The sequence below is a fragment of the Trichomycterus rosablanca genome, chromosome 1 (assembly GCF_030014385.1).
Source record: "Trichomycterus rosablanca isolate fTriRos1 chromosome 1, fTriRos1.hap1, whole genome shotgun sequence".
Lineage (NCBI taxonomy): Eukaryota > Metazoa > Chordata > Actinopteri > Siluriformes > Trichomycteridae > Trichomycterus > Trichomycterus rosablanca.
The window spans coordinates 23,516,846-23,534,350 of NC_085988.1; the positions used below are offsets into that span (position 1 = coordinate 23,516,846).

The 17,505-nt window shown below is 40.4% G+C and overlaps 1 protein-coding gene across 1 annotated transcript in view; it reads left to right on the forward strand.

The window, feature by feature from the left end:
* Nucleotides 1–4,246, forward strand: part of bicc2 (bicaudal C homolog 2) — a 34,741-nt gene extending 30,495 nt beyond the window's left edge. The window contains exons 17-19 of the mRNA XM_063001019.1: nucleotides 263–420; nucleotides 513–612; nucleotides 3,458–4,246. Of these exons, the coding sequence (XP_062857089.1) occupies nucleotides 263–420; nucleotides 513–612; nucleotides 3,458–3,588 (389 nt within the window). The 3' untranslated portion in view covers nucleotides 3,589–4,246. The remainder of the gene's footprint in view (nucleotides 1–262; nucleotides 421–512; nucleotides 613–3,457) is intronic.
* The last annotated feature ends 13,259 nt before the right edge of the window (nucleotides 4,247–17,505 follow it).

Consider the following 17,505-nt stretch of genomic DNA (forward strand, 5'->3'; position numbering starts at 1 on the left):
GTCTTATGTAAAGGGTAATTCCTGAAATCACAACTTGTAACTAATTAATTATTAATTTATGATAATATTGCAATATAACAGTATGCAATGGATTAAGAAAAGTGGTCAGAATGCTTTTAAGTGGCAACAAAACATGCAGAGGGTGGACTGGCTGTAAGCAGTTGTATGAGTGCCTAAAAGGGCATAAATGGATGGATGGATGGATGGAACTAAAACTAACAATTTAATCCTAACTATCTTTTGTATCTCACTAACCTTTCAGCTGAAGGTTACTTAAATGGTAGCAGCTACATCGAGGGTGTCTCAAGAACACAGATCGGAAAGTCTTCCAGCCATGCACCCCAGCATAAAGATAATTTACTGGAACTACTGGTACAGCTGGGTCTGGAAAAATATGCCTCAGTATTCAAGGAGCAAGAGGTACAGATGTTTAAATACAGACATTTGGAAAATATGTGATCAGTTTACATTTGATTCATTTCAATCACATTTCTTATGTTTCTTTTTGTCAGATTGATTACCAAACATTCCTCACTCTGTCTGAAGAGGACTTAAAGGAAGTGGGTGTATCTACATTCGGAGCCAGAAGGAAGATGCTGCTTGTTATTTCTGGTAAGCATTTGGCAAAGCTGTGAGTTCCTGATTATATGGGCATAATTAAATGTAATTCCACCTCATATATGATAAATACAGAAATTGGTTGTGTAATTTTGTAATATGTGCTCCTAATTTTGTAATACATGCCCTTATATTTACATTTTAGTAGCCTAGTGGGTAGAGCTTCGGCTATAAATTGAAAGTTTGAGAGTTTAAATCCCGGCTCTGCCATGCAGCCACTGTTGGGCCCTTGAGCAAAGCCCTTAACCCTCTCGCTCCAGTGGCAATGTACAATAGGTGACCCTACGCTCTGACCCCAGCTTCCAAATAAGCTGGAATAAAGAATTTCCTAGTACTGTATATATATATACTGAACACATTAAAACCACCTTCTTTTTCTACACTCAGTGTAGAACTTACCAGCTCCACTTACCATATAGAAGCACTTTGTAGTTCTTCAAATACTGACTGTAGTCCATCTGTTTCTCTACATACCTTTTCAGCCTGCTTTCACCCTGTTCTTCAATGGTCAGGACCCCCACAGGACCACCACAGAGCAGGTATTATTTAGGTGGTGAATGATTCTCAGCACTGCAGTGACACTGACATGGTGGTGGTTTGTTAGTGTGTGTTGTGCTGGTGTGAGTGGATAAACACAGCAGTGCTGCTGGAGTTTTTAAATACCGTGTCCACTCACTGTCCACTCTATTAGACACTCCTAACTAGTTGGTCCACCTTGTAGATGTGAAGTGAGAGACGATCGCTCATCTATTGCTGCTGTTTGAGTTGGTCATCTTCTAGACCTTCATCGGTGGTTACAGGACGCTGCCCACAGGGTGCTGTTGGCTAACACACCACCACCATGTCAGTGTCACTGCAGTGCTTAGAATGATCCACCACCCAAATAATACCTGCACTGTGGTGGTCCTGTGGGGGCAAACAAATATCATGTAGATAAACAGTTGGACTACAGTCAGTAATTGTAGAACTACAAAGTGCTCCTATATGGTAAGTGGAGCTGTTAAAATGGACAGTGAGTGTAGAAACAAGGGGGTGGTTTTAATGTTATGGCTTATCGGTATATATATGTGTGTATATATATACAGTGTATCACAAAAGTAAGTACACCCCTCACATTTCTGCAGATATTTAAGTATATCTTTTCATGGGACAACACTGACAAAATGACACTTTGACACAATGAAAAGTAGTCTGTGTGCAGCTTATATAACAGTGTAAATTTATTCTTCCCTCAAAATAACTCAATATACAGCCATTAATGTCTAAACCACCAGCAACAAAAGTGAGTACACCCCTTAGTGAAAGTTCCTGAAGTGTCAATATTTTGTGTGGCCACCATTGTTTCCCAGAACTGCCTTAACTCTCCTGGGCATGGAGTTTACCAGAGCTTCACAGGTTGCCACTGGAATGCTTTTCCACTCCTCCATGACGACATCACGGAGCTGGCGGATATTCGAGACTTTGCGCTCCTCCACCTTCCGCTTGAGGATGCCCCAAAGATGTTCTATTGGGTTTAGGTCTGGAGACATGCCTGGCCAGTCCATCACCTTTACCCTCAGCCTCTTCAATAAAGCAGTGGTTGTCTTAGAGGTGTGTTTGGGGTCATTATCATGCTGGAACACTGCCCTGCGACCCAGTTTCCGGAGGGAGGGGATCATGCTCTGCTTCAGTATTTCACAGTACATATTGGAGTTCATGTGTCCCTCAATGAAATGTAACTCCCCAACACCTGCTGCACTCATGCAGCCCCAGACCATGGCATTCCCACCACCATGCTTGACTGTAGGCATGACACACTTATCTTTGTACTCCTCACCTGATTGCCGCCACACATGCTTGAGACCATCTGAACCAAACAAATTAATCTTGGTCTCATCAGACCATAGGACATGGTTCCAGTAATCCATGTCCTTTGTTGACATGTCTTCAGCAAACTGTTTGTGGGCTTTCTTGTGTAGAGACTTCAGAAGAGGCTTCCTTCTGGGGTGACAGCCATGCAGACCAATTTGATGTAGTGTGCGGCGTATGGTCTGAGCACTGACAGGCTGACCCCCCACCTTTTCAATCTCTGCAGCAATGCTGACAGCACTCCTGCGCCTATCTTTCAAAGACAGCAGTTGGATGTGACGCTGAGCACGTGCACTCAGCTTCTTTGGACGACCAACGCGAGGTCTGTTCTGAGTGGACCCTGCTCTTTTAAAACGCTGGATGATCTTGGCCACTGTGCTGCAGCTCAGTTTCAGGGTGTTGGCAATCTTCTTGTAGCCTTGGCCATCTTCATGTAGCGCAACAATTCGTCTTTTAAGATCCTCAGAGAGTTATTTGCCATGAGGTGCCATGTTGGAACTTTCAGTGACCAGTATGAGAGAGTGTGAGAGCTGTACTACTAAATTGAACACACCTGCTCCCTATGCACACCTGAGACCTAGTAACACTAACGAGTCACATGACATTTTGGAGGGAAAATGACAAGCAGTGCTCAATTTGGACATTTAGGGGTGTAGTCTCTTAGGGGTGTACTCACTTTTGTTGCCGGTGGTTTAGACATTAATGGCTGTATATTGAGTTATTTTAAGGGAAGAATAAATTTACACTGTTATATAAGCTGCACACAGACTACTTTTCATTGTGTCAAAGTGTCATTTTGTCAGTGTTGTCCCATGAAAAGATATACTTAAATATCTGCAGAAATGTGAGGGGTGTACTCACTTTTGTGATACACTGTATATATATATATATATATATATTAATATGGCATTCTAAATAACATTCAAATAAAGGCATTCTATTGTATTCTATTCTATATTGCACAAATGTTTATGCTGCTTCCTGTGTCCAGATCTGAATAAAATTAAGACGAATGTTCCTGAAACCCCTGCTGTTAAGCCCGGCTACCTAGAGGGTGGAGCCAGTGGCCGTCTTCCACGAATCATGGATGAGGACATAGCTGCTAAAAGCATTCACTGGTGAAAAGAACTGTCCAGCTGGGCTGCGTTGTCTATTGTACTATGTGGTATAGTTTGCACATCCTGAATGTGGTGCCACTGGCCTTTTAAAAACAATTAAGTTAAGAAAGGACTGGTTATTAAGATTACAGTTTAGTAACAGAGTGGACAGATGTGATATGACTCTCACAGGAAATGTTCGATTATATTTGACCTTCACTCTGGGCTGACTGCTGACAATTAATATGCAAACCAATATGGCTTTCCTTTTTATTTTCATACTTGTCCCATCTGCCTGCTCCTCTCTTGATTTTTTGTGGGTATATATCCTTACAATTTACTAATGAAGTCTCCATGATTGACAGCCATCACCCTAAAAGACTAAGATTTTACACATGCCATAAACTGCTCATGAAAGATCACAGAGGATTAATGCAAATGAGCTCAGAAAAGAAATTGAAAATTAGCTGAAATTAGCTGATGTCACTGATTATTAGACAAACAGAAATGCTGGTCAGACATTAGTGCCAGATATCCTCTTGCAGACTCCTGGCAACAGATAGCCAGCACATTTTCATTGTATTTTGCACACAATAAAGCAAATTATTTTTTATTATGGCAAAAACACTTTGTTAAGAAATTTCATTGTCTCTTTTATATGAATGTATTGTGAACAAATAAAAATAAATAAATAGGCCATTTTATTACATATAAGGGCACTATTTAATATTTCTAAGGTATAATTATGCAGTAGAGTAGTGAGCAGTTAATCGAAAGCACCCTAAATACACTATTTAAAATATAAAGTACACAGCCGCTCAGGTGGCACAGCAGTAAAATACGCTAGCACACCAGAGTTGGGATTTCAAATACATCGTATCGAATCTCAGCTCTGCCATCCGGACATGAACAACGATTGGCTTGTTGTTCACAGGGTGGGACAAGCCGGACCAGTGTTCCTCATAACTGGTGCAATTACGACCTCAGCTACAAATCCCCAACTCTGCATCAGGGTGTGGCTCTCCGTTAACATGGACGATCCGCTTATGAACTCGCCTTGTGCAGGTGAAAAGCTGCAGTCGGTACTGCACACGTGTCGGAGGGGGCGTGTGTCAGTTGCGAAGCTCCTCAGTCAGCAGTGGAGGGTTGTATCGGTAGAGGTGAAGTGTAATGCAATCAGGGTAATTGGATACAACTAGATTAGGGGAGAAAATTGGGAGAAAAAATTGGAGAAAAAGAGGGAAAAAATATACACATGTAGTTCTTTTGTATCTAAATAAACTTTTGAGGTAGTTAATGTACAATGCCAGATCAGAAAAAGTTGGCTCAACTTCATTTCATTTATTAATAAGCATCCATTCCTGCATTTCAGGCCTGAAACACATTCCAAAAAAAGTTGGCACGGGGGCAATTTAGGGCTAGTAATGAGGTAAAAAAAATAAATAATGATGTGAGTCCAAACAGGTGATGTCAACAGGTGATTGTAATCATGGTTTGGTACAAAAGCAGCATCCAGGAAAAGCTGAGTCTTTGATGAGCAAAGATGACCAGAGGATCTCCAGTCTGTCAACAAATGTGTGAGAAAATGATTGAAATGTTTAAAAACAATGTACCTCAAAGAAAGATTGGAATGGATTTGCATATTTCTCCTCTACAGTGCATAATATCATTAAACAATTTAAAGAATCGGGATAAATTTCGGTGCCTAAAGGCCAAGGTTGCAAGTTTAAGCTGAACGCCCGTGATCTTTGATCCCTCAGACGGCACTGCATCAACAACCGCCACTTAACAATAGCTGATATAACCACATGGGTGAGGCATTACTTTGGCAAACATTTGTCAAGCATGTCAAGCACGACAATACAGAGTTACATTCACAAATGCCACTTAAAACTCTACTGTGCAAAAAAAGAAGCCTTATGTTAACCATGTCCACAAGTGGCTTCGACTTCTCTGGACTCAGAAGCATCTAGGATGGACCATCACACAGTGGAAACGTGTATTGTAATCAGTTGAATCAGCATTCCGGGTCTTTTTTGAAAAAAATGGACGTCGTGTGCTCCAGACCAAAAACGAAAAGGACCATCCAGACTTATCAGCAACAAGTCCAAAAGCCAGGGTCTGTCATGGTATGGGGCTGTGTCAGTGCCCTTGGCAAATGTCAGTAACACTTCTGTGATGGCAGCATTAATGCAGAAAAGTACATTGAGATCTTAGAGCAACATATGCTGCCTTCAAGACGTCATCTTTTCCAGTGACATCCATGCATTTTTCAACAAGACAATGCAAAACCACATGCTGCACGCATTACAAAGGCATGGCTGTGGAAGAAGAGGGTACGGGTACCACTTGGGGGCACTATGTCTCTATCCGTCTGCCGATTTCCTTTTAACCTTTTTCACATGCCCACAATAGCTTCTATGGATCATTTTCACAGGCAGGTGAATGACCAAAATAATTACACTGTGTTGAAAAATCCTGTTTGCAAGTAATGTTGACTTAGCACAATCCATTGCTGAATAAATAAATTCCCTCTTAAATGAATATTTAAGCATTATTAATCACGGGGGGAAATGGAAAGGCACTCTCAATACGGTGGAGCTGCACCTGACTGCACAACTGAAAGTTTCTATTAAAATGATCGGCTGGTCATTGCCTCCCTGTAGCTCTCTGATGGATGTTTAATCACAATCATGCCATTAGTGGATTCCACATGGGCTATTAGTATGTCAAGACAAGAACCAAACAAATCGAATACTACAAAACAATCAGTTTCTAAAAAAGACTAATAATTTCTTTCTCCCTCTATTCTCATGCTCTGCAGTAAAAGACATCTCACATTTGTGGTGAAAAGTGGCCTATGATTCATCAAGCCAATTATGTTTGACTAGAGCTAATTTTATATGCAGGCCCTAAGGCAAATCATATAAATCAACAGAACATGAAAGAAGACCCTATTACCATAGTTTGTAAAGCTTAGATTATGCTAACACTCATTAATTTGCAATTCATTTGTTGTATATGGTTAGAATAGAATAGAACGCCTTTATTTGTCATGAATACATATACAGGTGTACAGTACAACAAAATTCTTTCTTTTTGTATCCCAGCTTGTTTAAAAGCTGGAGTCAGAGCGCAGGGTCAGCCATTGCATGGTGCCCTGGAGCTGAGAGGGGCACTCGCTCAAGGGTCCAACAGTGGCTGCATGGCAGAGTTGGGATTCAAACTCTCAACCTTTCAGTTGATAGCCCAAAGCTCTACCCACTAGACTACCACTTGGGAAAATTAGAGTTTAACATGTTGTGAATTGACTTTCTGTCCTCTGTGTGAACTAACACACGTATATTGAACCATTTTCATGAGTGTCCCATTATATGAATTTATACTATATATCATTTTGTAATTCATTGTTACAAAATTACCTACCCTACTGGGCAGTGGTGGCTTAGTGGTTAAGGTAATTGACTAGTACTCAGGATGGTTGCTGGTTCAATCCTCAACAACACCAAGTTGCCACTGTTGGGCCCCTAAGCAAAGCCCTTAACTCTTATCTGCTTGCAATATAATTGACTACTATTGTAAGTCAGTTTGGATAAAAGCCTTTGATGAATGCCATAAATGTACAGTAAACATAAATGTTTTTATTTGCTTAGGTTAGTTTTCGCTGATTTAAATAAGATGGCAGGGAAAATAATTCCTCATTTGCTGGAAACGTAAGGAAGGCATTGCAAATGCTTTCACGGGAATTAAAGATGTCAGATTGATAAAGTAAAAGGGTAAATATTTTTTTCTTTGTGCTGTTTAAATACAAAAATGTACAAGAGACAGACAAGTGTTCTTCAAAATTATTTGCACCCCATGTGCATCAGTGAGCCTTGGCCGCCCATGACCCTGTCGCCGGTTTACCACTGTTCCTTTCTTGGACCACTTTTGATAGATACTGACCACTGCAGACTGGGAACACCCCACAAGAGCTGCAGGTTTTGAGATTTTTCCTGCTTCAAACACATCGACTTTGAGGATAAAATGTTCACTTGCTGCCTAATATATCCCACCCACTAACAGGTGCCGTGATAAGGAGATAATCAGTGTTATTCACTTCAGTGGTGTCAGTGGTCATAATGTTATGCCTAGTCGGTGTAGCTCAGTGTATTAAATTGTATTGCTAAACACAGAACGCTCTTCACTGTCACCTGACCATGAGGTTGTTGGACATCCCGTTTAAAAAAATGAATAGTATTGAAATATAATTAACTCCGTATGATCTTTTCAGCTAACTGTTAGAATTTAGGTGAAGCAAGTTTGGATGCAGTTGCAGGTAGTAGTTAACAAAGTTTAGGCAGAGGTATCCAAATCACAATCCAGGCAGGGTAGTCAAAACAGGCAAAAGAGATCAGTTGATAGGCAAACAAAAGTACGAGGGCTAGGCTTAAGTCATAAACTATAAACAGGCACTAGGTCAAAACACATAATAGCTACCAAACAACACAGCAACACAAGGATACACTATCAAATAGTGGAACATGCTTAACACAAGTGAAAGTCATGATAATAATGGTGCAACACAATAAACAATGCTAATAATCAGGGGATGGAGAACAGGTGCAATCTGTAGAGTGTGCCCTGGGTGTGATTTTGGGAGCTGTAGTGGGGGTTAACTGTTGCATTATTTGTCTGAGGCAGAACACTGACAAGAACAACAGCCACTCTTCTGAGCAGACTTTTTACAAAGCTTTGAAGTATGTCTGTGTGTCTGTGGGAATTTGAGCTCATTTAGTCAAAAGTGCATTTGTACTGTATGGCTGGTCACTGACATTGGTCATGAAAGCTTCAATTGATGTTCCAGTTGATCTCAAAGTTGTTCAGTGTGGCTGAGGTCAGGGCTCTGAGTGTCCCAATAATTTTGTGCATATAGTCTACATGCTAAGAATTTGCATTATATGACGTGATGTATTGAATAGCACAATGAATCTTTCGTCTGTGCTTTTTTTAGTCTTAAATCATCACATTGTACAAAAAAGGTTGCAGACCCCTATCTAGAGTAAAAAATGCTAAGCCATTAAAAGTCAGCATTTATTTAGTCATTTAACAATTATTAGATGCATAAACATGCTTATTTATGGAGAGAGGTTTCTTTATGCCACACAACTTTTAGAAAATCATAATGCAGACCATGTGCTGCAGGTTTGTAGCAATGAAACCTGATCTTAGATTAACATCTGCTGATCAATACAGCTGCAGTAGCAGACGGAGTAGTGCACTTGAATTGATTGCAGTATGGTAGAAAAATGTTATTAAACAGTTCATATATTAAGAGATAGTGATCTAAGATTAAGTAAATTCTATTATATTCTGGGTGATACCCCCTGGTTTAAAATAGACTCAAGTGCAAATGTAATTGGATCATGCTTATTTTCATAGTGAATATTAAAGTTTTGTTTGATAGTATTTAACTGGATAGAAAATCAGCAAATTCTTGAAGAAATTTTAAATAAAGACCCGGGAGCAATAAATAGTAATAAGCTTAAAAATGTTGGGTATTTTATCTGATAAATATTCATTACATCAGCCACAAGCATTCCCAATGAGTTAGCTATATTAGTTGTTCTTACAGTTAGGCTTATGTCTTATGGTCTGAAGCACACAGCGTCCATTTTTTCCAAAAAAAGACATGGAATGCTGATTCATCTGACCACAATACATGTTTTCACTGTGTGATGGTCCATCCTAGATGCCTCAGAGCTTAGAAAAGTCAACGCAGCTTCTGGACATGGTTAACATAAGGCTTCTTTTTAGCACAGTAAAGTTTTAAGTGGCATTTGTGAATGTAAATCTGTATTGTAGTGCTTGGCAAAGGTTTGCCAAAGTAATCCCTCACCCATGTGGTTATATCAGCTATTGTTGAGTGTTGGTTCTTGATGGAGTGCCATCTGAGGGATCAAAGATCACAGGCGTTCAGCTTAAGCTTTTAAATTCCTCCTGATACCTTGAATCATTTAATGATATTATGCACTGTAGAGGGAGAAATATGCAAATTCCTTCCAATATTTCTTTGAGGTACACTGTTTTTAAATATTTCAATCATTTTCTCCTTCATTTGTTGACACCCTGAAGATCCTCTGATCATCTTAGCTCATCAAAGACTTCAGATTTCAGTTATCCAGAATACAATTATCTGTGATAATAATCCTTAAAATGTACACCTTTAGATGTGAATGATCTATTTAATTGTTAACTTTTTTTCTGTTTTATCAGAATCAGTTAGGTTTATGCTAATGAGGTTATTAAACCATAAAAAAACTCCACCATACATTTATTTACATATTTATTTATTTAGTTCCTAATGTAATGGTGTGGATGCTTGGTGAAGATTTAAGAGTCATTCCCTGCTGTGCCGCCTATTTCACCCGGCAGAAGAAGCACAGAGTCACAGTGTGACCTGTTATTCTTTTAATGACACTCACCTGTGACTCGTGAGTGCTGATGCACTTCAGGTGAAATCGCTTTCTATAAATATCATGACTTCTTCCTGTCTTTTTTTGTCAGCGTATTAGCTGGATAACCTATTTTCTCTGGAGGCTGTGATGCCACTCTAGTCTTTGCTGATGCCAAATGTCAGCATTTTGTTTATTCTGGTTTGAGCATCTCATGACACACATCCTGTCCCAGTTTCCTGAGGTGAGAAATGCCCATAAGTCCACCATAGAAGTGGAGAAAGTGTGAGTAGTGTGACTGGGGTGCTTTTACTTGGCTTGGCTACAAGCTTGGCTTGTCATGGATGACAGTGGTGTTTGTCACATATCACAACATCTAGCTCTCATTACTACACTATCCCTTTTCTATACCCTGTTCTCTGTAGTGGGTTGTGGATATCATAATTTTGTTTTACTGTTCCTTTGTTACTTTGAATTTACACTGATCAGCCATAACATTAAAACCACCTCCTTGTTTCTGTCCATTTTATCAGCTCCACTTCCCATATAGAAGCACTTTGTAGTTCTACAATTACTGACTGTAGTCAATTTGTTTCTCTACATACCATGGTGGTGGTGTGTTAGTGTGTGTTGTGCTGGTATGAGTGGATCAGACACAGCAGCGCTGCTGGAGTTTATAAATACCATGTCCACTCACTGTCCACTCTGTTAGACGCTCCTACCTAGTTGGTTCACCTTGTAGATGTAAAGTCAGAGACGATCGCTCCTCTATTGATGCTGTTTGAGTTGGTCATCTTCTAGACCTTTATCAGTGGTCACAGGATGCTGCCCATGGGGCGCTGTTGGCTGGTTGTTTTTGGTTGGTGGACTATTCTCAGTCCAGCAGTGACAGTGAGGTGTTTAAAAACTCCATCAGCCCTGCTGTGTCTGATCCACTCATACCAGCACAACACACACTAACACACCACCACCATGTCAGTGTCACTGCAGTGCTGAGAATGATCCAACACCCAAATAATACCTGCTCTGTAGTGGTCCTGCGAGAGTCCTGACCATTGAAGAACAGCATGAAAGGGGGCTAACAAAGCATGCAGAGAAACAGATGGACTACAGTCAGTAATTGTAGAACTACAAATATGGTAAGTGGAGCTGATAAAATGGACAGTGAGTGTAGAAACAAGGAGGTGGTTTAATGTTATGGCTGATCGGTGTATTTATTCATTGGGCATTTTTCTTTCAATTCCCCCTTTTTTAGTTATACATTCTTCAGCCACAGGATTGTTCTACCTTGGATTGAATATCTGTTTATGGATTCTATTTTCTCCTCTTTAGGTGTGTGGCAAAGCGCACCCTTACAAAGCTTTCATGCTGGGGCGCGTGTGCCTATTCTCACCGTTACACTCCACTATTACATGACAGACTCTAGTCTGAATTAAAGCTTAGAATTTCTTCCTCTAGGACACATAAAGACAGAAATTCCATCGTTTTAAATTTGTATGCATTATCTTAGTGCAACTAAACTGTGTGTATGTACTAGAACTCAAACTCTACATCAACCATGATATACACTTAGCACACAACTCTAGGGGGTCACTTCAAACCTGCATCTGCTGGACCACTTCCTTAAATCCACTCACAATTCTTTTTTATATTGCGTCTGTCACGCTTGATATGAGACTAGATTTTCTTCAAAGTATATGATGAGCTGGACCGCTGCTCCCTCTTCATTCCCTTTACGCCTCAGTAAGTGCCATCCAATACAGACAGCTTTCAATAAAACATGCCTGTCTTGTTTACTACCACACCACACCGCTGTGGAAACAGTCCAGATGACTTACAGATGCCATGCTGGAGTAAAGAAGTATGGATTGATATTGTAGAATGGAATTGTTTCAGTGGATTAATGATTCATTGTGTTTATGGACATTTTCTATCTTATTTACAAAATTACAATAAAGGCATCATATCCGGATGGCATTTAGTAGTACAAATCTACTATAAACCCTGTTCGAACCAAATTTTGTATTTATTTATTTATTATTTTTGAAAGAAATGAATAAAAGCATTAGTAAGTGTTTAGTAAAGAGGTGGGCTTTTAATTGTCTTTGAAGACAGCGAGAAAATCAGATGTTCAGACAGACAAGGAGGCTCGTTCCACCACTTGGGTGCAAGTACAAAGAAGAGCTTTGATGCTGGTCTTCCTTGAGTCCTGGGAGGAGGATCAAGTCGAGCGAGATTAGTGGCTCAAAGGTTGCATGGTACAGAGCGGGGTTTGATTAGACGTCAAAGGTAACTTGGGGCTGGTTCATTTTTGGCTTTGTAGGAGAGCATTAGTGTTTTAAACTGAATGTGTGCAGCTGCAGGAAGCCAGTGAAGAGAACGCAGCAGTGGGGTGATGTGGCAGTGTTTATGCTGGTTAAAAACCAGGCAGGCAGCTGCATTTTGGATGAGTTGCAAGGGTTTAATAGTGAACATAGGAGCACCTGCCAGAAGGGAGTTGCAGTAGTCCAACTGTGAAATTACAAGTGACTGCACAAGAGTCTGAGTTCTCAAGAATTGGTAGAGAACAATTAATTTATTATGTCATTAGTTTGTCCAATAACTGCTAATTCATCAGTGTCCAATTTGACCGTGTAATTTGACCGTGTTCAATTCCCAATTCGTTGCACTTGCAACTCCTTTGCATGCACAACACTCACAGTGACCAAAAGTATAAATCGACAATGTAAGCCATGAACACAATGCAGGGTAAAATCACTAAGAAGACAAAAGTCTTGGAGAATACATAAAATACATAAAAATACACCAATTAGGCATAACATTATGACCACCTCCTTGTTTCTACACTCACTGTCCATTTTATCCGCTCCACTTACCATATAGAAGCACTTTGTAGTTCTACAATTACTGACTGTAGTCCATCTGTTTCTCTGCATGCTTTGTTAGCCCCCTTTCATGCTGTTCAGTGACACTGACATGGTGGTGGTGTGTTAGTGTGTGTTGTGCTGGTATGAGTGGATAAGACACAGCCACGCTGATGGAGTTTTTAAACACCTCACTGTCACTGCTGGACTGAGAATAGTCCACCAACCAACAATATCCAGTCAACAGAGCCCCTGTAGGCAGTGTCCTGTGACCACTGATGAAGGTCTAAAAGATGACCTCAAACAGCAGCAATAGATGAGCGATCGTCTCTGACTTTACATCAGGTAGGAGTGTCTGATAGAGTGGACAGTGAGTTTACACGGCTCTTAAAAACTCCAGCAGCGCTGCTGTGTCTGCTGGATTACTTGATTACCATGAATCTTATCCTTTCCATTGAAGCACATGCTCAGACATCTTTGAGCATGTGATCTACTTATCAGAAGCTTGTTTAATTTAATACATTTGCAGACAACTGTTCATGTATTATACTGTCCAGAAAAATCTGAAATTATTTTTTCTTTTGTCCTTTATTGTATAAGCTCATTCTAAGTTTAATGGTTACAAAATATTCCAAAAAGTTAGAACAGAGATTACACTGCAACACTGTTCTGTAACTATCAGGGAACAAATACACCAATTGCTGTAGTTCTAAAGATTATTTTCCATCTTGCTTTGTAAAACACTTCAGCTGATTAACAGTCCAGGATCTCCAGGTTATTTTCTATGCAAAGCATGTTGTTTTTTAATGCGTTGTCATCTTTAAAGGTCACTGGTAATTATTATTGGCTTTTATGCTTTTCGAGGTTTTGCAGTGTTATAGCTCAAGCCATCCTTCTTTGCAAATGAGCTTTTTGTTAATGTTCATTTAATACTTAATTACAATAATATCACCTGTAAAAAGGAAAGTTTCAATGCAGGTGTTTATAAAACACCTTTTGGATGATTTGCAGCAGTAGTTGCGAGCAGGCCTACTTGTCCAACAGGGTGGCACGGTGGTTCAGTGAGTAGCACTGTCGCCTCACAGCAAGAAGGTCCTGTGTTCGATCCCCAGGTGAAGCGGTCCAGGTCCTTTCTGTATGGAGTTTGCATGTTCTACCCATGTCTGAATGGGTTTCCTCTGGGGGCTCTGGTTTCCTCCCACAGTCCAAAGACATGCAGTCAGGTGAATTGGAGATACAAAATTGAGTCTTGTGTAACGAGTAACTACTGTTTCTGTCAAGAATGTAACCAAGGTGTAAAACATGACGTTAAAATCCTAATAAATAAATAAACTTGTCCAACACCAGTGCAGAACCTCACAAATGCTTGTATGCATAGACTAAATACAGTAGGTGCTCATTTTCTCAGACACACTGCATTCTCTGAAGAGACAAAGCTTTTATAGCTGCACTGGCTGGCCTGGGTGATTGTGCAGTCTTGAGCCAGCCTTGCCTTTAAAGAAGCAGATATTGATTATAGCAGTCAATGGACTGTGACTAACCACGATAATCCCCGTTCTCTGCTTTACCACAAACATAGGTTATTCTAAATGTGAACAGAAACTGTGTTTAATTTCTTAAATCCATCTAAGGAACTAATGGATGTATCCATTTTGCTGGTGTATTGATTTCTCATTTTTCTGCTGTGAATGCAGTCAGGCTTCAATGTGCCACCTGGATATTACAAGCTGCATTTAGTTCCTGAGCAAATAGGCAGCTTTGTTTGGTTCGTCATCAATCAGTCACATAGAGAGGAAGCAAATGCACAATGAATTACCGATAAGAATGCAGCAAGAAGATCCTGAAAGTGGAAGTGTTTACAAGTGGGAAATGTAACTTTTCACACACTTTGTTTTTAGGCTGGGATTATATTGCATTTTCAATGATATGTGCATGAGCTGCAGTACCTGCAATAACAGTGGTGGCAGCATATCAAAAAATTAATTGTATGCACTATGATGACCTTCCTAATATTGTGTTGGTCCCCCTGCCCTGACCCGTTGAGGCATGGACTCCACTAGTCCCCTGAAGGTGTGCTGTGGTATCTGGCACCAAGATGTTAGCAGCAGATCCTTTAACTCGTGTAAGCTGTGAGGTGAGGCCTCCATGGATCAGACTTGTTTGTCCAGCACATCACACAGATGCTTGATTGGATTGAGATCTGGGGAATTTGGAGGCCAAGTCAACACCTCAGACTCGTTGTTGTGCTCCTCAAACCATTCCTGAACCATTTTTGCTTTGTGGCAGGGCACATTATCCTGCTGAAAGAGGCCACAGCCATCAGGGAATGTACATGGTCTGCAACAATGCTTAGGTAGGTGGTACGTGTCAAAGTAACATCCACATGGATGGCAGGACCTGAGGTTTCCCAGCAGAACATTGCCCAAATCATCACACTGCTTGCCTTTTTCCCATAGTGCATTCTGGTGTTCCCCAGGTAAGCAACGCACACGCACCCGGCCATCCCTGTAATGTCAAAGTAAACGTCCACGTTGATCCATGGTCCAGATACGATGCTCACGTGCCCATTGTTGGATTGTAGGAGGCGCTCTTTTATTTGCAGTTGCTCTTGTGTGGATTACAAAGGCATAAAAAAAGAGACCAGATCTGATATACAGTAGATCCCTCCCACTATGCTTGAACAGGAAGATCATTGAACACGACAAACTTCACGAAAATGCTAACTCCACAAACTCAATAGAACTTGGACATAAAATTCATTATGCACAACATTACATTGAACACATCTCAATTAACGCATTATTCCTTGACTCTTGTGCAGGTGAAAATCAACCAGCCAGCAGAGGTCATAACTGCATCAGTTATGAGGTCCCTATCCAGCTCTCATCCTGTATGAACAACAGCCAATCGTTGTTCATGTAGGTTTCCAGCCTAGCCGGCTGGCAGAGCTGAGTTTCGAACCGATGAGTTCGAAATGTCAGCTCTGTTGTGCTAGCGTGTTTGCCACCTGAGAGCCCTATTAACCTGTTTTTAACTCTTGTTAATGCTCTGGGCGTAGGCGCACTTCATTGTTAGATACCACGCTCCCACGGACTGATGATGTAAACAGGGGGATGTCCCTTGCCTTTCTATGATATCCACAATAATAATTATCAGTTCAACAGTTTTAACCTTTTGCTATGATAATGACATTAGAATCCATCACAGGGCTTCCAGTCGTAGTTTCTAGATTCCCATTAGTCACATAATCCTGATCTGATACCTACTGAGCACAACTGACTACTGAAGCAACATACACTAAGATCTGCACTTTCAGCTGCACCTGGTTGGATACGCACAGCATGGACCATTGATAGTAAATGAAGCTTGATTAAAAACGAGCTAGGTCAGTAAGAGGCAGTATTAAAAAAGATGGTGGGATTAATATTACCATATTTCCTCTAATTAAAAACCACTCCTTTCTGGGAAGAACATGCTGATTTACCTAAGGGAGATTTATTATGATCTCTGCTGCTAATATTCATTTACACACACTGATGTCTTCTACTTAGTTAGACGATCTTCATTAAAATCATCATAAAAGTATATGAATCCTTTATTATTTAATACCTACTAGAGTCTGTCAGCAATTTGTAGTGTTCACTTAACTTTGAGAATGTTTTTTTAACCTTTTACACTTCTTGCAATCAGAAATATTCATATAAATAAAATAGTTAAGGGTTTACAACTCTAAAGCTTTCTGCGGAGCTAGATTTGCTTTAAATTAAGCATTTTTTTAGCCTTCATCACTATTGGAATGATACAGCAAATGAACAAAGCAAATAAATGGTCTGCATAGAGGCTACAATTTGCAAAAACCTACATCAAGTCTGCCGAAAGTGTGTGGGAACGTGTTACAGTCCGATGAGACCAAGGTTAAACTTTTGCCATATTTCCAAGAGGTATGTTTAGCTCAAAAATGACACTGCACATCACCAGACAAACACCATAACTACAGTGAAGCATGGTGGTGGCAGCTTTATGCTTTTAAGCTGTTTTCCCTTGTTGGAACAGGGGTTTTAGCTTTTTAGGTGGAAGGAATTATAAATAAATTTTAGTCTATTTTGGCACAAACCCTTCAGACCTGTGCTATAAAGCACAACAATGACCCAAAGCATACTGCCACATCAACAAAAGATTGGCTTCACCAGAAGAAGATCGAAGGTTTGTAATGGCCCAGTCAGAGACCAGACCTGAATCCAGGTAAAATCTGTGGGATTACCTGAAAAGGCCCATGCACAGGATGTGTCCTTACAATCTGACAGATTTGAAGCACTTTTGCAGGGAAGAGTGGGCAAAGATTGCCTTGTCAAGAAGACTGCTGTCATTTACATTTTCAACATTTAGCAGACGCCTTTGTCCAAAGCAACTTACAGTAGTGTGACAGTCTACATTCTAAGCCATGTGTCAAACTCAAGGCCCACGGGCCAAGTTTGGCCTGGGAGCTTAAAAGATGTCTGATCGTCTTAAAAAAACTCTGTAAAAATCATACATAAGCTGCATCTTCTACAATGCATGCCAATTTTGTGACCCGCAGAGTGACTGCATCCCGCCACTGGATGGCAGTGTTTCCACATCAGCGTTTAACTGAGGTGGTTTTCCAAC